At 53.4% G+C, this 22,928-nt stretch overlaps 1 protein-coding gene across 9 annotated transcripts; it reads right to left on the minus strand.

Annotated features, from left to right (window-relative positions):
- Positions 1–812: 812 nt before the first annotated feature.
- naca (nascent polypeptide associated complex subunit alpha) lies at positions 813–21,822 on the minus strand. 9 transcript variants are annotated; one of them, XM_069187218.1, is made up of 11 exons: positions 21,716–21,822; positions 19,543–19,614; positions 13,424–16,216; positions 10,450–10,494; positions 6,829–7,026; positions 5,286–5,371; positions 4,788–4,865; positions 3,301–3,447; positions 2,392–2,520; positions 1,856–1,978; positions 813–954 (listed from the first exon to the last, which is right to left on the minus strand). In XM_069187218.1, exons 2-11 carry the CDS (start codon positions 19,610–19,612, stop codon positions 940–942), a joined length of 3,684 nt encoding a protein of 1,227 aa, XP_069043319.1. In that variant the 5' UTR covers positions 19,613–19,614; positions 21,716–21,822; the 3' UTR covers positions 813–939. The 9 variants fall into 9 exon arrangements, with proteins under 9 accessions (XP_069043319.1, XP_069043318.1, XP_069043317.1 ...); XM_069187217.1 differs by having other exon boundaries at positions 6,829–7,080; XM_069187216.1 differs by having other exon boundaries at positions 6,829–8,688.
- Between the last annotated feature and the right edge of the window lie 1,106 nt (positions 21,823–22,928).

Genomic DNA, 22,928 nt, shown 5'->3' on the forward strand with positions numbered 1-22,928 from the left:
TTACATCTCTCCCTAAACTCTTACTCATCACACAAATGCTCAGAGACTACCGTTATTCAAACGTGAAATATACACCCACCCCAGACAGAATGAGAGATAGCAAACTGCAGGTGTTGATATCCTAAAACTACATGATCTATTACAGTGCTACCAGCTGTACACTTCCTTATGTGGACAGTCGCGTGCTTACACAGAATGAAAACAGCAGGAAAGTTACTTTCAGCAGCACAAACGCGGCCCTAAAAGGATTGTTTCAGCTCTCCTGCACTGTTGTAGGGGCTGAATGACCGCACACCGTAGAAAAGAAGGCGTTGTATCTCGGCAACGAAAGCAGCACACATGCTCCTTTCAGCAGCACAAATTAACTTATGCGGCGGTTTTTATTGTGGTGTCGTCGGGGGGGCCACCTCATGGAGCTGCAGGGGGCTGGTTTGGATTCGACCAAGAGGCAGTTCAAGCCTCCTGCGCTCTGCTGTGGGACTCCTCCCAGCTCCCCAACAAGTTTGCGATCATCCTTGAGCTCCGTCCTTCAGAGGAGACGGCAGGCAGCTGTTTTTCACTCCACCTTTGTCTCTCGAAGGCATCTGTGGCTAAAAAGTGGCTGCAAACTGGATTTTGGGAAACAAATTTCATGTTTCTAGAGATGGTTTCTATATTCCACCTTTTTAACTTGTAAGAAAGGAGAAAACCTACTTCCGGGCACTTTAGAGCAATGGAAAACACTTTATTGCCAATAAATACCAGCACTCTAGAATACCAGTTATAGAAAAATAACCCTGAAACCAGAAAAAATCAGGGCAAAAAAAGAATGGTTCCACCTCAAGTTCATAACTTTATTAAACTCCCTGGTAAAAATTGTACAAATGCCATTCAGTAATCGAACAGCAAGATCTCGATCCATCGCAGCCTGTCGCCTCCTCTCGCTCTCTCTCGGGACTCTTACATCGTCAGCTCCTGGGGGGAAAGACCAGAATAACAGCGACGTTAGCGAACAAAACCCTGGGCGGGCAGCTGTCAGAGCTGCTTCTCAGCGCAGGAGGCCTGGCTTCAGCAGGACTTGGAAGAACAAAGGTCTGGCCATCGCTAGCATCCCAGAAGCCAAGGGAGACTGCAGGACAGCTAGGTTTGCATAGGATTTACATTAAAACGCGACATTTAAATAATTTCAAGAACCGGTTTTTATGCAAATTCCAGCACATCTTAAACAGAGACGTTGTTGTTGGAGCCAATACCCAAGCAGGACAAACAGCCTCCTCTGTTTGGTTTTGTGTTTATTTCTTCTCTAGCACACCAAACCTGCTGGTGCTTCTCTTAGCTTGTGGTGAAACCGGCTACCTGTGGACATCAGAGCTGCTGATTCCCAAATCTCATCTAATCATTTCTGCCCTCGACACCCACAATGCCCTCCCCCATCACAGCTACTTGTCATCTGCTACAGAAGCACGATTCTTCTGCTTGGTTCTACTGTCTGTTCAAGGCCAAATTCATGACTTTCAATTTGTCTTGCCCATTCTGTCCCCCTGCTCATTTCACGAGGTCACGCTGGATCAGACACCCCAACGCCATCTGTGACGCCGTTACAGACAGCCACACAATTGCCAAGTTCCAATGACCTCGTTTCTCACGGTACAACACTAGATTATCAGACACCTAGAATAAAGTTATCTGCTAAATTATAAAGTGCACGCGCAGTTTTAAAACAGACTTTCCAACCTGTTAGGCCCTTACAGGAAGGCAGCCGATTAAGGTAAGCGAGCACTTTTTGTTTTGCCTTCCATGGATGTTCCATGCATTAACCTCCGGCTTGTGAAACTGAAAAGCAACGAGCCGCTGACCAGACGGAGGGCATGCTCACCATGATGGCATTGACGATGTCGTTGTTGTTGTTCTTCAGCGCGCGCACGGCCTTCGCTCGCGACACGTTGGCCTGTGACATCACCAGTTCGATGTCCTTCACCTCCACGCCGGTCTCGTCCACCTGTGACACAACACCAGGATGGAGAGAGGTGGGTCAGGCCGCAGGTTCTGGCACAGTTGCAGTGGGGGATAACTTATGTTTCGCCCTTTGTGGGAGAATTTCTGCAGTACCCCAATGACATAAGTTACCCAAACTGCGGCCACATATCCAGCTGTATAAATGGGTAACAGTTTATACACCATCTAATGTTAAACTCTGTACATTAATACACTAAAAAAGGGATAAAAATAATCAACCACTACTGCAAAGACAGGCGGTGGCCACTAAAATATAATGGATTTTACAAGCCTTCAAGAAACTCCTAACTACTCCCACTAAAACCAGGAGGAAAAAGAGAAAGAATTTAGGTTTCTTGATGCGTTTCGTTTTGCAGGTCAATTTCCGGGCGAGCTTTCTAGGCGTCCAACTCATACCTCTTCCTCCTCGCTCTCTTCCTGTACAGTTGGCGTCTGTGTGTTTTCCTGGATGTTAGACACGGCTTCTCCCTGGACCTTGAACTTCTCAGCAGCTGCCAGCTGAGCCTGCTGGGACAGATCTTCAATCTGGAGAAAAAAAAAAAAGGACATCTCAAGGCTTGTTTTTTAATTAATAATCTACATTAAAAGCTGCTGGTTCAGGTCCAGCATGGGACAGGAGGAAGGGCTTAGTTTCTGGGGGTGAACGTTAGTTCTGTAGCTGCATCCCAACGACTGTCTCAAGCCACAGAGAGCCGAAACAGTGCTGAGAAGCAAAACATCCGTGATGTGAAACTTGGTGGCTCAGCCTCAAAACCCAGAACCAGTGAAGGGCCTTGTGCAAGAACTAGAGCTCTAAACCCTACTATTGGGCCTAGGTTTTGAGCCGAGATGGAAACTTCATGTCTTCAATGCTACATGTTTCACAGGCCACACGATAGCACTTGGTACCAATGACTGCCCACACTCGGGGCAAATAATTTCAGCAAATCTGTGTTCAATTAGGGGATCTGCTTAACGAAAAGGCTATAAGGTATGAAGACTTTTGTTCCCAGTAATCTCTAAATTTCTCAAGTTAGTTCAGCAGTGCAAGATTAACTGGTTTAGTATAAAACCTCAGCAAGACTCGGATGAGTTCAGGAGACCCAGGACACTGGGAGCCCGTGGAGGGATGCTAGTTTTTCGGATGACCCTCAGTTACTCGACCAACTTTGGGGGGTGAATTACACCCCATTACCCAGGGACCAGCTGAAAGAAGAGTGCCTGGCCGCGCGGACGATTGCTTGAAAACTGCCCGTAGGCGGCTCTAAACCAGCGGCCGGCCTCCCCCAATGCCCCTGCAAGTCGCCAGATCCCGGCCCGACGCACCTTGGCCTCCCCGAACACGATGTAGGTGTCTGACGCGGGGCTCTTGTAGACGTCTGGCTTGGTGATGACGAACAGGATGTTCTTGGACTTCCTGATGGTGACTCTGGTGACCCCCGTGACCTGGCGAAGCCCCAGCTTGGACATGGCCTGCGGGAGAGGGAGGAGCTCTACTCGTTACCTTTGAGTTCAACGAATCTAACTTCTAAGCTCTGAAAGACTAATTTTGACATTTTTAAAAAACACTTGGGAGAAATCAGGATAACAAAACTCAGGCCTGACCAATACACCTCGAACAGACCTTTGTTATCTCTGTAATGCCACTGCACAAGAGGTGGAGAACTGTACACATCATCTACACTGACCAGTTGAAATGTTAGACCCTTACCCAACATCCACTCGCACTACACAAGAAAAAGGTTAAGGATGGACCAGGACCTCTACCAATAGACTCCAAGACACAGGTCAAGCTAACATTTGTCTGTGTCCTGCAATGGCTAGCCTCTTCCACCCACTGTCTCCCCTGTTCTTGCATGGCTGTGCTGGGAGCCATACTAGACGCCACAATCCAACCACACAGGCTTCTTGATCCAGAAAAGCCCTTGACAGCACTACGCAGTTTGCATGTATTAATTTGCCCAGTGTGACGGAAAGTAGGTTTAGACAAGATGGCAGCTCTTATCTGAACTGAAGCTATCTAACAAAGCTGTGTGTGTGTGGGGGGAGGGGACCTCATTGACTCCTGACCAATCATAGGATGACAATTTAAAAACCAGGAAGCAGAGGCTTACAGAGCTCCACATGCCAACACCGAACAGGGTGCTGGGAAAAGGTGCCAAGTGAGTGAAGGTCAGTGGACTGATATTTGGACTACAATCCACAAAAGGTAAAGTCTTGATGATGGTGCGGACAAGCAGCTGCCTGGTTCGGCTTATGGCCAAAGACGTTGGAGCTCTCCTTTACTTTACCCCTCCCAGTAAATGTGCCGTTGCACAGTGTTTTAGAGCATCTGTCGAGCGCTTGTGGTGGCCAGCGGCCTGAGTTGTCAAAACACACACCCCTCACAGATCCATGCATCTGCATGTGCCTACAGGTATCTGCAGTGGGGGATTGCATTTCCTGTTTTCTCTCCATTATTTATGTTGGGGGAGGGTAAGAAATTTGGCTCCCAACAGAACTGAGGGAAAAAGGACTCCCCCTATGCCCTCGCTGTCTCAAAGCCCATTTTCACCCCCAAGTTGCTCAGATTGTAACCTGACTGTCCACACACAGATCAGGCGTCAAGTCACACGATTCTCGGCAAGGAAGGAATCTAATGGCGATAACTGCAGACCAGAAACATCAACAGTAGCGATCACACCAGCCCTTAACCACCCTGACTTTTAAAGGACACCACACCTTGGTGTGGTGAGAACCTGCCCTGCGTGGGCAGCAGCAGGACCCCTGACCGCCGGGCCGCGCAGCGAGGCTCCCGGGTTCTGTGTACTCACCTTCCGTGCCTTCTTCTCACTCCTGCTCTGTTTAGCTTTGCTGACGGGCTCTTCGTCAATTTCGGCTGCGGCCGCGAGCTGTGGAGACACGAGGATAAGGTCAGAGCCAGGTTGGGCCTTTGCTCCCCCGCCACCACGGAGCCGGGCTCTTTACAGACAGCGCAGGGATGATCTGAGCCCTGAATTTCACACAGACACCTATATGTGCATTTTCCTTTCCCGTCCAGCTCAGGAGAAGTCCAGTGATGCATGCATGTACACACACACAAACATTTCCAGGAGCAAAAACTCCTTTCTAAAAGGAAGAGATTAGAAGCTCAGTCTGGAGAAAAAAAAACACTACACAACCAGCAGACGGGAAGAGGAACTGAAAGCCATTTCTGCAAGACTTCTACCCCCCACAAAGACACTGAACTCGGGCATGAAATGGCTCATCTGTATAGTCTGCTAGCACTAACCACGAAGGTTCATGCCCACTGGCAACCCCGGTGGCCATACCTGTGCCTGCTGCGACTGTGCCTGTGCCGAGTCCTGCTCCTCCAGCTCAGGTACTGATTCGTCGCTGTCGGACTCTGTGCCTGACCCTGCCAACAGCAGACAGAATGGGCTTTAAGCAAGCGTCAACTGTACCGGTGCTGCCCTAGAGGAGCCCGTTTTCCTCCAGAGCGATCCTTGAACCACACTCGGGAGAGCTGGAAGTCCGAAGGGTCTGTTTAACTAAGAACAGGCTGGAGCGATTTCTGAAGAGCTCCGCTGCAATGAAACCAAAACGACTCCCACAATTCTCTGGGGCCAGAAGTGAAGACGTTAAGCATGCACCAACCACAATCTCTTTTTAAAATCCTATTTTATGACGGTATTAGCAATGTCATGTGCACCACCATGCAGAACTGTACCACAAGAGAAGATGGGATTTCCTTATGATCCGTCTCCAAACGATCAATGCCATGCAGGTTTGTGTCCAAAGCCCACAACCCACAGAAGCAAGTCTTCAGTACAATGAGCAAGACTCCCGACGACTGACCCACAGAACACATCACACCAAGGCCACCGAGCTGCTCTTGGTCTGCTCCAACTGGCTATTCAAGGAACCAACTGAGCAATTAAGGAGCCGTCTTTGCTCAAGGAAGATGGTGGGAGTAGGTTTCAGTCCAGCACAGCTAGAGCAGTGCTTTTCAAGGACCTTAATTAATGGAACTGTTTGTGGTACCTAGGTCCAGGAAGATTAAAAGCTTGCCCTTATATCAGCTTCAATGTCATTCACACTCTCAGAACTTAAGACTGTGATTAATGAAGTTTGGAAAAAGAAATCTGAACATTCACCAGTCATCATAGCCTAGAAAGTCCTCACTGGGACCTGGTTCTGTTTTAAATAATGAGTAAGTGTTCCCAATTTTCAGTTCTCAGAAACAGCTGGGCACTAAGGAAGGATAACCTGGCCACTCCTGATCTTCATGTCACAGTGACACAAGTTAAGCACAATACATTCATGCCGCATGCCCTGAAGAACACACCCAGCTCTCAACTGGCAGGGTTAGGATGTGGGTCAGTGGGTTAAGACAATCCGAGAGCCACACACTTCAAGCACACAGTTACAGACCGAACCAGCTGGATGTGGGGCAAATCAATTGCCCCCACACGACGTCTGGCATGATTCTCAAAACAATCTGATTTAAAGCAAGGTTCATGGCCTGAGATGGTAACACCAAGTTAAGAAATGTTAGCTTTCGAACGGTCTTGTAAAAGCCCCCAGGCCAGCCTGTCTCATAGCCAAACAGGTCTGGCTGTCGCTCAGCCCTGGGCTAACTTCCTCTTGCTGACCAGGGGCTTCAGGCTGCACGTCAGCTGAACAGGGAAAGAGACACCAAACCCTAAGAGCAGGAAAGGGCATTTAAACAAAAGGAGCTGCTTCAAAGTCCTCCGCCAGGTCTGGACTGGCTGGTTAGTAGGGCTCTGTCACATGCACACAGAGGGTGGAGGGCCGGACAGAGAATCCACATGCCGTGCAGCACCCAGAACACGCCAGGCTGCAGAGCGATACCCTTGTCGTTCTTGACCACAGGATCCGGCTGGGCAGGGGCCTTGGGCGGCGCCGGCTTGGGGGTAGACCCGGATGGCAGAGGGGGGCTGGGTTTCACTGGGGGGAAGGAATCCGCAAGGGTTGGGGGCTGGAAACGGGGAATTTCCACGGGCTCCTCGGGGGGGATGAGGGGGGGCAGCTCGTCGTCGTCCTCCGGGGCTGCAGGGGCGATGGCAAGAGTGGGGGGCTTGGGAGCCGCAGGGGGGGCTTTGTCTGCGGCAGACGGAGATGAAGAGGGCTTAGCAGACGGGACGGCGCTCGGGGAGGGACGTGCCTTAGGGGCGGGGATGGCTTTGGAGGGAGATGGCGAAGCAGGAGGGGCTAGAGCTGGGGTGGCAGGAGGTGGCGGAGCAAGAGAGGTTTGAGCAGAAGGAGCAGGAGACACTGGCGTAGGAGGGGTTGGGGCTGGGGCAGGGGCGGCTGTGGCAGGACGTGGCGAAGCAGGAGGGGCTAGAGCAGCAGGTGGTGGCGGAGCAGGAGAGGTTTGAGCAGAAGGAGCAGGAGGGGCTGGGGCAGGGGCAGGGGCAGCTGTGGCAGGACGTGGCAAAGCGGGAAGGGCTGGGGCAGCAGGTGGTGGCGGAGCAGCAGAGGTTTGAGCAGAGGGAGCAGGAGACACTGGCGTAGGAGGGGTTGGGGCTGGGGCAGGGGCAGCTGTGGCAGGACGTGGCGAAGCAGGAGGGGCTGGGGTGGCAGGAGGTGGGGGAGCAGGAGAGGTTTGAGCAGAAGGAGCGGGAGACGCTGGCGTAGGAGGGGTTGGGGCAGGGGCACCCTTTTTCTGGCCAGGCGTTGGCTTCTCCTTGGGCTGGGCAGCCTTGGGCTCCTTGGCGGCAGCTGGCTTGGCAGAGGTCTTACCCTTGGCAGCAGGCTTGACCTCCGCAGGGGCCGGAGCTGCTGGAGCTGCCGCGACAGGCACCGAGGCCAGCTCCGTGGCAGAGGAGGATTTGGGGGCCTCTGGGGGAGCAGGAGCAGTTTTGGGCAGGCCAGAGGCCACAGCCGCAGCAAAAGAAATGGGGGCAGGAGCAGCAGGCTTGGGAGTCACCTGAAAGGCCAGGGGAGAGGCAGCGGCAGGCTTGGGCGACACCGGGGCCTCCAGCTTTGGTGGGGCAGCTGGCTCAGGCTTGGCGGGAGCCTGGGATTCCAGTTTAGGAGAAACAGGCCCACCAGGGGCACTAGGTTTCTGTGGGGCATCTGATTTCACTGCCACACTTTTAGCTGGGGCATCTGCTTTCACTGGGGAACCTTTACCGGGGGCATCTGCCTTTCCTTGGCAAGGGGCGGGGGCCTCTGGTGTAGCCGGGGCCTTCTGAGGAGAAGGCAGTCCGGGGGCCTCTGCAGCAGGGACAGTAGGGGGGAGCACTGTCTCCTGCGGCTCAGAGACAGGGGCCACTTTCTCCTGGGGCCCCTTCCCAGGGGTCTTTGTGCCATCACTGCCAGTACCCTTCTTGCCCTTGCCCTGCTTGCCCGCCCTGACCACCTTGGGCTGCGGGCCGGCCTTCTCCCCCTGGGCCGGCGGGGTGGGGATGAACGCCGTGGGGGGGCTGGCGAGAGGTGAGCAGGGCGGGGTGGAGCGGGGCAGGGAGGAAGAGGACGACCTGGGGGAGGAAGGGGAGGACTTGGGGGAGGACGTGGGAGCTGGAGAGACGGGCTTGCCGGTGACGGGCACGGGTTTGGAAGGAGAGGGGGAGGAGGACAGCTTGGTCCCGGCGGATTTGGCCTCCTTGGCTTTGGGAGCAGCAGGAGCGCTAGCAGGCTTGGAGCGCGGAGGACCCTGAGGAAGTTTCTTGGAAGCAGGAGAGGAGGCAGAGGCGGAGGGAGCAGAGGCTGGAGGAAACAGAGGGGTTTCAGTCGAACATATCAATCACAATTAAAAAAACTCTTTAGATGGGGAAGAAGAAAAAAAGACGGTGAGAATTGCCAGGAACACCCATGCCGGTAAAGAGATGAGAACAGGGAAGACGAGAAAGAACGGACACCTAGTTCTTCTTGAGACCCCAGCGCACATTTAACAGGTTGGGATTTTGCAACAACTTCTATAAGCTGGCAGGCAGTTGACCCGCCTCCACCTGCAGCAGCACGCCAGAAGGGACCACCCACAGCGCGCGCGCTCCCAACCTGCAGAACAGTCGGGACAACCTGATCATGCAATAACAACCTGAAGTGCACATCTCCCCAGCATATTACAAAAGCTCAACTACAATGCTACTTCACTTTTAGACCACACGCAGTGTCAGCAAAGTAGAGAGCCCCGCTATTTTCCTCCGACATCCCCATAATGGAATTTCAAAGGGCAGAGCACTATATTGAATGTGATCTGGTCAGAATTTTCCCCGCATAGTGTGGCGCTGCAAACAGAAAAAGTGTGTGATGGGCTAGAACAGTCCTATTCATCCAGGAAATTAAAATAAGACTCCCACTGTGTAGCAGTGCAAGCTGTCCAAGACACTACAGCTTTTAAAACCTCTAAAAGGGACAACAGTGCTGTGCAATACAAGCTGCATCTGTCCTATATGTGCATCTTCCACTGCCTGTCCAATGACCACACCCCCCCAGTAGGGGGCAGTGTGTGTGCATGCGTGTGGGGGGTTGGGCTAGAGGAGCAGGAGAAGGACTCCCATCACCTTTCCTGACCAGAATAATCCCCTGATCTCACTCCTGCTGGAACTCCAGTGGACCTGTCCAGTTCCGTCCCCACACACCACCTCCTCAACCCCAGCTGAAGTCCATCCTGCTGCAGAAATGGGATGAGATTGGGCTGCGGATAATTCAGATCCCAGAGGAATCCGTCAGGCCACAGCCTGTCCCAGCTGTTCCCGCTGCTCACAGAGGCCAAAACCCATCAGGGGATGGGAGAGTCGCCAATTTTCTCAGTGACTCAAAACTATAGCAACAACACTGTTCTCTGGTGGAGTACATTCTCAGTGGTGCCTCCCGATGTTGAGATACAGAGCAGAGCTAACCTGAAGCCAATTCCTCATTTCGAATATGGTCCTTGTGGCTATAAAACCACCATGACTTAAAATTCGGGTCAGAACCACTCAGACAAGAGGTCACAGCACCTTCGGCATCCCGATTTCTGAAGTTTCTCGATAAATACGTGCAGCAACGCCAGTGGTCTGTGCTCGCTAGAATGATACTTTAGAAACAGAGAGGCTCTTATGTTTTGCTGATCTCTAGGCAGGGAGATGATGACGCTGCAGGGCTTCAGTTCTAAGAGCCCGGCGCGGGCTGTGAACCTACAAGGCAGCAGCGAAGTCCCTTTCAGCCGCACTAGGCCACAGCACCTTCGGCATCCCGATTTCTGAAGTTTCTCGATAAATACGTGCAGCAACGCCAGTGGTCTGTGCTCGCTAGAATGATACTTTAGAAACAGAGAGGCTCTTATGTTTTGCTGATCTCTAGGCAGGGAGATGATGACGCTGCAGGGCTTCAGTTCTAAGAGCCCGGCGCGGGCTGTGAACCTACAACGCAGCAGCGAAGTCCCTTTCAGCCGCACTAGGCTGGAGTGTGGTTAATACAGCACTGCACACCAGAGGGAGTTAGGGTGTTAGGATTGGGGTTGGGGGGGGTGTCTGCAGAAACTACCTGACTTCTTCTCCACAGCGTCGCGGGCAGGAGGGGCTGCAGGAGCTGGATAATTCAGAGCAGTGATAAAGTTACACACCATAGACCGGCCCCCCCCCCCCATCCCCAAATTTGGGAACCACAGCAAGACACCAGTTCACTTCAAAGCATAGCTCTTACGTCAAATCCAAAAACTACCAACACACGGGTACATGCCACAGAGGAAACCACACGTGAAGGAACACTGAACTAACGGAGCACTCTGAGCAGGAAGCAGCCTGCAGGCCAGACGAGGCTGACCGGAGCAGGACGTGAGGCGATGTGCGCACACATGCACGCTTTCGCAGAGGATTAATGGAAGCGGGTGGCGCTGGCCTTCTGAGGTGTGAAAACACCTTAAGCGTCGCTCACAAAACTAACAAAGCACTGGCATCTACAAAGCGTTAAGAGTGCTCCCAGAGGGAGAAGGCAGCTACGGCACATGGAGAGTTGCAGAGGCAGGGAACTTCCGACGCAGCTAAGCAAGCCTCTACTTATCCATCTGGGTGTTAGATCGCTGATGATGGCAGGGCTGGAGGTAAGACAGTCTCCTGTATGCTTGTCCTTAGGCAGAGAAGTCCATTTCAGGCTTGGCACTCCCCAGGGCACTCTCCCTCTAATCAGGATTTCCTTGACTGGCTCAACTAGACCAAGGGAGCATCTCTCCTCGGAGCTCCTCTGATGGAGATCAGATGGAAGGCAGCCTGCGCACTGGTCAGAGCTACTCTCTCACTGGCCCTTAGTACCCAGAGGGCGCGTGTTGGAGGGGCGGGCTCCACCAGCTGCAGTCCAGCGCGCCACGAGCCAGGAACCAGTACCCAGACACGTGCACACTCATGCAGATCCCCTCATTTCATCACCATCAGCTTGACGGCTCAACACTCCCAAGCGCGGTCTGAGATGAGCGAGGGCTGACCAGCTGGAGGGTTTGCAGGTCATAAGCACAAGTGAGGCCCTTGAGCTAATTAAAAGGAGATGGCTACCCCTACATAAAACGGCAATGCCTGTCCTTTACACAACAGTGCTGGTTGTGCGGCGTTCATGGGACAGCTAGCAAGTTGAAATTCCAGCTCCTGAAGGGGAAACAGCTCAGAAAAGCCATGCTGGTCAGTCCCTGAGTGGGTGGATCACAGGCCAGCTCCCAGGTGGTATCTAGCTCAAAAGTTCAAAGGTCTCGGTGCTGCCAGAACCAAGCAGTCGCCAACGAGCTTGAGTCAAATTTAGTGCAGTTAAAAGACCCTCTAAATAGTTAGATACTGGAAACGGCAACAGTTCAAATTAAACCCATAAAAAAGAGATTTCACTCTCTTCCCAAAACAGGGCGTCCCATGGAGAGCACAGCGAGCCTGATCCCACATGCGCCCCCCTGTGACAGCTCATCCCAATGCATCCCGCCCAGAATCCCCCGATCGCAGGCCGCTACCGAGCTGCAGGACCCCCCAGGGCCGGCAGTGAAGAACAGGCACTTCAGCACAGCTGACCTGGCCTGTCCGCCGGGCGGAAAACCCGTTAAGCCCAACAAAAGCGGGGAGCCGGAACCTGATCCGCCAGCGACAAAGCAGCAGCAGCAGCAGCAGCCACTGGCGGAAGAAAAAGGGGGGCGAGGGGGGGGGGGGGGCAACATTTTTTCATGCGTAAAAAGGGCTGACGACGCTCGTCATGAAACAAATGGCTTTGAAATCCCAGAAGTCTCCAGCGCTTAAGCAGGTGAACACTAAGGGGACAGCGTGCGGACGGCACGCACCACGTGCCCATTAGCAATCTCGTGCACAGCTTCAGCAGGGGCGCCAGCGGCAGCCCGCTGCTGCTCACCAGCCGTGTTCCCGATGGCCTTCAGCAAAAGCAGTTTCAATAGAAATGCAGATTTTTCTTAAAAAAAACCCAACAGGGTGTATTAAAAGTGTTAAAGAGCATCTGCCCGCTTAGCGAAGGGATGCCGACACAAACGGAAGAAGAAAACTAAAAAGCTGGAACAGATTAAACGTTTCCCAGGTCTTCAAATCAAATGTTGGCACGATTCTTTCTGCTGCACCTAGAGGGACCGGGAGCCTTGGTGCTGAGTGCTTGGCCTGGTCACAATTTTAGTACTAGTAGGAAAGGGGGGCCTGACTGCACACTAAGGCTCTGCACTGAAGCATGAAGGCAGCTCCCTGTTCATTTCAACACATGGGAAAGAATGAAGCTGGGAGCAAGACATCTCAAGAGACCACTGCAGGCTGTGTCTTAATGAGTACAACCCCTGATATCACTTCATTGGCCGGCCACACCTCTCCAGGAATGCCATCACGCAGTAATTAATAACAGAGCGACACACCTACGAAAACTATGTTAAAGCCAACTAATGGGATTATCCAGCTCGGAACAGCTCTCTTTTCAGAGACCCTTCCCACTTTCCGTGTTCCGCTCTGGGAAAGTGAGTCACATGGTCCAAATTTCAGATTTTTATGGCGATCGCGCCAGAAAAATAAGGCACTTTGTTTGCCACCATCTGAGAGCGCACAGCACGCGTCTTCTGCATGTGCTCTATTTCTTAAGTGGGCATCGACGTACGACAAAACTGAATTAGCCACGCATGCCAAAGCAATCCTGAGATCGCAGGTTAAAGGCACCATGAAAGATGAGGCTGGTTTTCGCACAGAGACAAGCGGGTTTCACCGACTTCTTTTGGACCGCGAAATACCAGAGATCCCGCCGCTGCTTACATAGAAAGATCAGTCCTGCATTGCTCGGGTCTCCGAGACAGTCGGTAGCGACTGGGCCCCAAACTCTCATGGCCAAAACAAGCCTGTTTATCCGCCCCCTCTAGAAAATCACTCCACATCCCAGCTAAAAGGATCCGCAGGCTTGTTTTGGCAACGAGAGCCCAGCCACACAACTGGGGAAGGGCAGGGACTCAAAGGGAGCTGCTCCGAGCTGAGGAGAGGAGCTGGGCTCGACCTCGGAAAGCCAAACCCACCTGAAGGCTCCTGTGACGCAACAGGGAGGCTGGCGCTGCCCAGATCCGCCTCGGTCTGGGAGGCCTCGTTTGACAGCACCGTCACGGTCACTTCGTAGCTCTGCGCAGCCACATCGGCGTAGTCGGGGACCGTCACCGTGCCAAAGTAATCCGCGGCCTTAGTGGCGACGGTCTCCGAGACGGCCAGTTCCTGATTGGCAGCTTCAGCAACGGCTCCCAGCTCACCACCGACGGCCACTTTCTTAATGGCTGCTTCGGCGATGGTTTCCTCCTCACTTGCGGCAGCCTCTTCCTGATTGCCCGCTTCGGCGATGGTTCCCTCCTCACCTACGGCAGCCTCTTCCTGATTGGCCGCTTCGGCGATGGTTCCCTCCTCACCTACGGCAGCCTCTTCCTGATTGGCCGCTTCGGCGATGGTTCCCTCCTCACCTACGGCAGCCTCTTCCTGATTGGCCGCTTCGGCGATGGTTCCCTCCTCACCTACGGCAGCCTCTTCCTGATTGGCCGCTTCGGCGATGGTTCCCTCCTCACCTACGGCAGCCTCTTCCTGATTGGCCGCTTCGGCGATGGTTCCCTCCTCACCTACGGCAGCCTCTTCCTGATTGGCCGCTTCGGCGATGGTTCCCTCCTCACCTACGGCAGCCTCTTCCTGATTGGCCGCTTCGGCGATGGTTCCCTCCTCACCTACTGCAGCCTCTTCCTGATTGGCCGCTTCGGCGATAGTTCCCTCGTCACCTGCCGCAGCCTCTTCCTGATTGACCGCTTCGGCGATAGTTCCCTCCTCACCCGCGGCAGCCTCTTCTTGATTGGCCGCTTCGGCAACAGCTCCCGCCTCACTGTAGGCAGCCACTTCCTGATTGGTTGCCTGGGCGATAGTTCCCTCCTCACCTGCAGCAGCCACTTCCTTACTGTCCGCTTCAGCAACAGCTCCCGCCTCGCTGCAGGCAGCCACTTCCTGATTAGCGGCTATGGCGATGGTTCCCTCACCTCTGGCAGCCGCTTCCTGATTTGCGGCTTCAGTAACGGATCCTGCCTCGCCACCGGCAGACACTTCAGCAACTGTTCCCTCCTCACTTCCGGTGGCCACTTCCTGACAGACCGCTTCGGCAATGGTTTGTGCCTCGCTGCTGGCAGCCACTTCCTGATTGGTTGCCTTGGCAATGGTTCCCTCCTCACCTACAGCAGCCACTTCCTGATTGTCCGCTTCAGCAACAGCTCCCGCCTCGCTGCAGGCAGCCACTTCCTGATTAGCGGCTATGGCGATGGTTCCCTCACCTCTGGCAGCCGCTTCCTGATTTGCGGCTTCAGTAACGGATCCTGCCTCGCCACCGGCAGACACTTCAGCAACTGTTCCCTCCTCACTTCCGGTGGCCACTTCCTGACAGACCGCTTCGGCAATGGTTTGTGCCTCGCTGCTGGCAGCCACTTCCTGATTGGTTGCCTCGGCAATGGTTCCCTCCTCACCTACAGCAGCCACTTCCTGATTGGCCATTTCGGCAACAGCTGGTGCCTCGCTGGTGGCAGCCACTTCCTGATTGGCGGCTTCAACAACGGTTTGTGCCTCGCTGCTGGCAGCCACTTCCTGATTGGTTGCCTCGGCAATGGTTCCCTCTTCACCTACAGCAGCCACTTCCTGATTGGCCATTTCGGCAACAGCTGGTGCCTCGCTGGTGGCAGCCACTTCCTGATTGGCGGCTTCAACAACGGTTTGTACCTCGCTGCTGGCAGTCACTTCCTGATTGGCGGCTTCGGCGATGGTTCCCTCTCCACCTCTGGCAGCCACTTCCTGTTTGACTGGGTCAACAATGGTTCCCGCCTCACCACTTGCAGCCACTTCTTGACTTGTGGCTTCGGCAACGGATCCTGCCTCGCCACCGGTGTCCACTTCAGCAACTGTTCCCTCCTCACCTCCGACAGCCACTTCCTGACAGACCGCTTCGGCAATGGTTCCTGCCCTGTTGCTGGCAGCTACTTCCCGATTGGCGGCTTCGGCTATGGTTCCCTCCTCACCACCAGCAGCCACTTCCTGATTTGCCACTTCGGCAACAGCTCCCACCTCTCCGCCGGCAGCCAATTCCTGGTTGGCCTCTTCGGCACCGGTTCCCGCCTCACCGCCGGGGGCCACTTCCTGATTGGCCTCTTTGGCATCGGTTCCCACCTCGCTGCCGGGAGCCACTTCCCAATTGGCCTCTTCGGCACCGGTTCCCGCCTCACCGCCGGGGGCCACTTCCTGACTGGCCCCCGTCTCTCCAGCATCCCCCGCTGACAGAACGCCTTCCTCAACGGCTCCAGGGTTCTCTTCCATCCCGTTTCCGGTTTCAGATTCGCCAGACCCCTGACTGGGCGACAAGCCAACACTCACCTCGGCCTCTTCAGTTCCTTCTGATGCAGCAGGGGGCAGCGGGCTGGCGACATCTTCACTCTCCCTAGCATCTTCTGCGCCCGGCTGAGCCAAATTTTCAACAACCACCTCCGCGGTTTCCCTCTCTGCAGCTGCAACCCCAGGATCAGGGGTGTCCAGGCTTGCCGGGACAGCCTCGGGGCTGTCTGGAGCCTCAATATCCTCAACATCCTTTCCCATGCCTTCCTGCAGCTCTTCGCTCTCCGCAGGTTTCCCGGCCTCCTTCGGATCATAAGTCTTCGCGTTGCAGGCGCCCCCTATAGGTCCCTCGTCGTTAGCATTTTTCACACCGTTGCTCAAGGTCGCCTCGGCAGCCTTGACATCCGGCTCAGGACACGGTTTGGCAACATCAGCAGCCGACGGAGCCACTGTGCCGGCAGAGTCTCCCACAGCTGGGAGAAGGAGGATGAGGAGGAGAGGCACAGCAACATCAACATCAGCAGCAGCTGTAGACCAGCTCACACTTAGGGCTCTTGTGACGCATAATCAAAGGAGAACAAACCAGCAGGAAGAGCAAATAGATCCCCATGTTCGATTAGCTTAAATGATTGGTCACATCTGAAAGGGAAAAGCTCTCTCCATGCCATTCCCCCCAGACTGGTTAGCGGCTCATAGAATCACTCCGGATGGATCCGAGTTTAGTGCCGTGGCTCAAGTTTCAGATGAGGGTTGATTATGCGCGACAAGATCTTCAGTGACCACAATCTCCCAGAATGCCCTACACCAGTGGCACCCAACCCCCCCCCCCGCCACCAAGGGGCACAACTTCTCACCTGTACAGATTCAACCCCAGTGCAAAGAACAACACCTAGGTGCTCAAATACAAAACCAAATACCAGGAATATCACCGTGGCAGGACTTGGCACTAGCTCCAAATATTAGGAGTGAAAAAAAAAAAGTCAAGTAGATTCCCAAGATGGGAAGCATAATGTTCCAGTATACAAACCTTAAAAACCTGACCTCCTGCTGCAACATTCTACCCCAAAACTCCCAAGGGTATCAGCAAGAGCAGATTCGAGGCACAAGTAATTTTGGGAGCAGCAACACTAAGAAACTACACTAGCTGTGCAGCAGGAGCGGGATTTTCACCTGTGCTTCTGGAAATACCACAACAGGTTATCAGTTAATTATCCTGGCACAGTTATGCGATTTACGTATCCTGCCCTAAACTGCACCACAGAATATCTAGGTGTGGAAAGAACCAGTGCTCACAACGACAACAAGCAGAAAGAAAAAAAAACTGGTAGAGTGACCCCAATTTGTCAAAGATAACAGACACAGAAGCCAGCTCAAAAAAATCCCCAACGCCCCCCCGGAGGTAAGTTTCATCCCAAAATAAAAGCAAGCTTCTCGACAGAGATCACGATCTCCTGTGGCAGCCTGCCCCGTCGCTCCCAGCTTCCTCAGTGACAGCCCACTTGCGTCCCCTGAAACAGCGCGTCACCGCTGTGCAGCGCCCACCTTCACAGCACCCCCCAGAGGAATTTGTCAGCAGAACCCCCCCCCCCCAAAAAACTACTGCTAGCGATGATCAGACTGCACTTGACCTGCGGTGCCCCGCAGGAGCCCCGGAACAGGCAGTGTGCCACGCTCCCCACACCCTTCACTCTAACATGCCTGACGTTGCGAGGCCATTACTCCAGTAACGACAGCCCGTCAAACCTGACAAGAGCGAGAGCCGAGCTCTCCCATCTCAGGGCTTTTACGCTCGTGACGGCGCAGGCGTCCCCACACACCGCTGAGCGACGCGCTCCACACTTAACGTGAAGCCTTACTCTCCAAATCGCCCACAATCTAGATCTAGAGGAAGCAGACATCCGAACATGTGCCCCTTTTACGGGCCCCCCCCCCTTCCAGGTAAAACGGCCGATGGAGGGTGAACGAAAGCAGCTGGTGAGCTAAATCCCCGTGAGCTGGAAAGAAACCAGTATGAAATCTTTCAAGGCCAAGCAAAAATCTATCTTCTACCCCCAAATGCCTCCCGCCCTCAGATCTGCCCCTCACAGGGGTCCGCTGAACAGCCATCCCCACCCCGCCAAGTGATCATTTCCAGGTAACAGCCCAGCTGTGATGTGCAAAGAGCAACGAGAAGCCAAGGGGGATAAGAGACCTAGAAGACGACGACCCAGAAAAATTCCACCTCCTCTTTCACTGTGAAGCTGCCTCCCCCACCTTCGACAACAACCCCACTGTGTTCCAGCAATCCACCTGCCGGCAGAGCGCCCACGCTGGAGTTCATCACGCAGCGAACACGGATAAAATAAAAAGATCTGGTTCTGATCACTGTAGCAAAAAAATATCATATGCAACAATCTGGGCTGATTTACTGAGCCACGTTTTAAAGTGAGTTTTTCACCGATAACTTACCCTATAAATTTGGAGCATTTAGGGGCTGTGCAGAATAACCCAAACACCATACCGCCCTCACTCTCTACGGGGATGCATGTCGTGACTAGTGCATTACGTACTGCTCAGTGCTTCCATCCAGAACTCATGCAAAAGGTTTACAAGTCCAGACCGCATGCAGAACAGTGAAGAGACAAGGACTCCAGAACCACAGCGGTGCGCAGCCCAGTCCAATCCCGTGCAGCTGATGTGTGTGGGTGGAGGGAGCCCTGGAAAACCCAACCCAATTGGGGGAAAAAAACCGCGGGCCCTATAATCCTCGAACCAGGCCCATCCATCTCCGCAGGATAAAGATAAGGTGCGTACTCCTCCCCTCACCCCCGCTGAGAATTCTCATCCCACATGGAGGCCCGCCACCACTTCCGATGCTTGAAATGTGCCGGCGAGTGATCCACAAAGGGATTGTAAACGCGCACCTTGCAGTGCTGCCCGAAGGTGCAATCCGTGACGGATGACATCACGATGTCCGCCCAGGACACAGCCTCCAGAAAAAACCAGGAGAGGCGGAGTCCCACCGTCCCATGATCCCCCCCCATAACAGGTTTTAACACTTTCACCACCCCCTGGCCTCTCTGACACCCCCCTCTCTCCTTCCCCCGTGGGGGGGCGACAGCTGCGGGGCAGCCCTGCCCTGCATTCGCAGCAGGCAACGGCAGCAGCTGCCCCCGTCCAACTGCGGCCACACGCTGAGGAGCCGCAAAAAGCCACGGTGCTGTGGCACTGGAACAGAGGGAAACATCGGAATCACTTGGCTTCGCAGTTCAGGGTTTTAAAAGCTACCAGCCAGATAACGTTTACAAGGATGTCAGGTGAGGCAAAAAACACGGCAGGAAAACAGACCCGACACTCAAGATGGCTGAGAGTGTCCCATAAGTTAAGACAGGGGAATCGATATGATCTAACTTCCGCGTTTCCCCAAACCTGGATCCCTCCCCCAGGAAAAGCAGAAACATTAGTGAACATACTGGGTTGAGAGGGCAGCTCCAGGACCCCCAGAGCCTGTGTGTGTGTGTGTGAGAGAAAGAGTGAGTACCAGGACTCCACCTTCATAGCAGTCTGATCCATTCCAGGCTTTACCAGCAGCAGGGCTCTTAAATCCACCACCAGATCCTGGATATTACTGTTTCCACACATAGACCAGATTTCTACAGAAAACAGACCTTATGAAAAACCTGCTTTTTTGGGGGGTTTTCAAAACGTACGGCTCCTAAAACCTGGAAGTGGATCACCCTGCCGTGCAGCGGGGATGCCACGCCCTTCCCCCGCGCACGAGTAATGTGTGTGCGCGCGCGCCAGTGAGGGCGATACGAACCCGTCTCGGCTTGTGGCTGCTGCATCTCCTGCTCCGCAGCTGGAACGGTCTCTGTGGCTTCACCAGGCATGCCTGCGGACGAGACGGACACCGCTGGTTAGCAGGGGGTTAACAGCATCCCGGCCCACCCCCAGCCCGGACCCAGAGCCCCTGCTTCCCCTTCGCCTCTGCCCGGACTCAAGAGCGCTGCCCGAACAGGAGGCTTCAAAAGCACAGAACTATCACCCCCCCCCCAGGGCTGAAAAACAAGTTAATGCCAAGACAAACTGGAAACCCTCAGATGAGAGGCTCCCAGGCCCGGACCACCAGGATCACTGTCTCTGCTGGGTCTCGTTCCAGCTGAGCTCGGCAGCTCCAGTACCGACGTCCTAATTGCCCTGCTTGCTGGTTCAGCCCTTCACGGAGCTTGTTTCAATGGTCAGTCCCGAGTGCCGGGAATACCCCGACCGAGGGGCACCGTCTCCAGAGCTTCACACGGGCTCTCCTCAACCTGCTGGCGGTTCTTTCTGAAGCAGCAGATCTGATCAAGCGGTGTGAGGGAGACTATCAGACAGGTGGGAAGCAACAATGTGTCAGGCCCAGACAGGTGGGAGTAATGCTATCAGACACCCATGATGGGCCTTCTGTTCTCCTACAGAGCCCTGGTTAGATTTCAGCCAGCACGCCCAAATGAGCGGGCATTCTTAAACTCAGAAACGGGTACAGGAGAGACACCAGTTAAAAATCCCATTACCGATCCGAAAGCAGACGTCCAAATTTACACCCCAAATAAGAGAACTGACACACGTGAGCCTGTGATTAAGAATTCAGCTGGAACAAAGCCCAGAAGAGACAGAGCTGCTCCAGGACCTGGGCTGGGAACCTGTGTGTCGTTTTGACTGGAAGTCTTCCAGAGTTCAATTTGTGCTACTGTACAGATGTTAGCGGAGCGACAGGTCTGTTTCCTGCTCCTGTCAACCGTCTCTAGTGCTCTGTAACTGTATGCGCCTTGTAATGAAATAGCCCCACCTGACAGATACACCGAGAAAGACATGCTAGTGTCACTCAATACTATACTGCACATAACTAAGAAAGGTTACAATCGATACGAGTCCATTAAGCGCGTTTTACCCCTTTGAAATTAAGGATTCTATAAAATCAAAACGACAGAAAGCAATAACCAGACGAGCTCTCGAACTATCATTATCCTGAGCTTCCAGAGGAAGACGAGACCGTCACTCCGGCTCTGACTAAAAACGGGTTGGAAAACGCACATTGAGAGAACTACCGGGCTATGTCAGCGGTATCATTACATCCGGCAACAGGGCTACATGCAAATACACATGGAGCAGAGTCTTTTCTGAACCGCTGCTCGGCGCACCCGTGAGAGGGCAGGACAGGACAGGCCAGCCCGGTTCCGACAGGCAGCGCCGGAGTCACGAGATCCCCCTCACAGCACGCGCTGTCTCGGCGTGCGCGCTCGGGCTCTGCGCTCCTGTCTCAGGCCGACTCAAACTCGCCTCTCTGGTCTCAACTGGGAACTTAACCAACTCACAACGGACCTCTCGTAGCAAAAAAACAAACAAACATGAACGCCCTTCCGCGCATATCGAACCGACGCAAACACGTGTCTGGAAACGTTTCGCTCGAACTCCGCAACAACTCTTACCCCTGTCCCCGGCGAGCTGTCTGACCTGCTATACAAACACACACTGGTACCGGAGACAAACACTCAACCAGAAAACAAAACCCAAGGCGTAACATGAAGTGGCTGCTCCATTTCCACAAGACACTTTCAAGTTTATTTCACTATAACAACAATGGTCGCCAACCAGCGTAAACGCTTCCTATCCGGAGAACGAGTTTACAGACGCGCAAGTATTCCTCCTTAACAAGCAAATAAGCACCAATAAGCTGTTATGTCTGTCAGAAGTAAAACCACATCGAGCGTCCTGTTGTGTAAACGGGACTGAAGCGGTAGGGTTCATTTTTGCCGAGAGCACGGAGACCCCCATTTTGTACCAGCACTCGCTGCTTAATCAGGGTGTTAATAAATAACACGGGGAGTCCAAACGGCGAAATAGCGAATCCTCCCTAGAGTCCACAACTCGGTGTCCGCAAAGAACCGACTTTTGAGCTATTTAATCCCATCTGTGATCGCAGATGTCAAAGGATTAGAAACAGAAACACTCACTTGTGTCAGGGATTGAGATCCAAGATGGCTGCAAAAGAAAGAGTCTGACCTCGGGCACGCCGGGATATCACCCTCCCACTGCCGGCGTTTCCGCTTCCGGGTGTCAGCACGAGACTGCGGGCCTTCGCGTACCCAGACAGGAGGGGAAGGGTGACACGCTGTAGAGGCGTCAAAGCACGAACAGCCGTTATGGCAGACTTAACCGGTGGATCCTTCTAAGAAGGAAAGGCAATTTTACCTAAACGCCGCTAAAAAGTTGAAAGATAACAAGATAAAAACCAACCAATCAATAAATCAATAAAAATCTGGTTTATTCCATGCTGAAAAGAATAAATTCAACCTTTCAGTTGTGGAACCTTCAGTACACCTGAAGAAGACTCCACAGGCAAAACGTTGTTGCTCTTTACTTTTCACCATGGAATAAACCTTTACCTTTTCCTTTGCAGCCTACGCATGCTGATGCAACTATCTACTTGTAAGAATATTGGATATCTTTTCAATTCATAAAGGATAAATTCCAATTATTCGATGTTCAATAAAAGTTTGCAAAAAGACTTAACCAGTGCACATGGAAACTCATATATCTGGACAATTAGCTCTGTTTCATGCCCTGGTTATTCATGCTACACAGATCTATAAAACAGGGACCATAACTCCTACCACCAGAAGGCCCTGTTGAGCCCAGAGAAGAGCCCCCTCAGCCTCTGGTCCTGAATCTCACCGACACCAGCCAGGCCCAGGACACCACTGCTGGAGCACCACACATCACAGTCAACCCAAACACAGCACAGGACATATTACACTACTTTACCTCACTGCTTCCCAGAGCTGTGTGAAAATACGGAGGTAACTATCCAAATATATTCATGTATACAGGTTTCCCCCTGTGCTGGTGAGCTTTGTCAGTAAGTCTGTGCTTTGATCCACTGGGAAACTCCAAACAGGGCATGAAGAACTGGCCAAATGTCTGACCAGGGTGAGAAACAAAAGAAGAAATTGAACTGTTTGTGAGGAAGTACTGCCTCAGGTACCACACCCTGGCCATAGAAACTGGACACAGACAGACCTGGCTGTCCAGAGAGGACAGGCTCAGTGACCACAGCCTGGACGTAGAAACTGGACACAGACAGACCTGGCTGCCCAGTGAGAACAGTCTGTGATCCCCAATCCTCTCAGCAGGAGGAGCAGAGACAGAGATGCACTTTCTTTTGTA

This window comes from Lepisosteus oculatus, chromosome 1 (assembly GCF_040954835.1).
Source record: "Lepisosteus oculatus isolate fLepOcu1 chromosome 1, fLepOcu1.hap2, whole genome shotgun sequence".
In the NCBI taxonomy this organism is placed as follows: domain Eukaryota; kingdom Metazoa; phylum Chordata; class Actinopteri; order Semionotiformes; family Lepisosteidae; genus Lepisosteus; species Lepisosteus oculatus.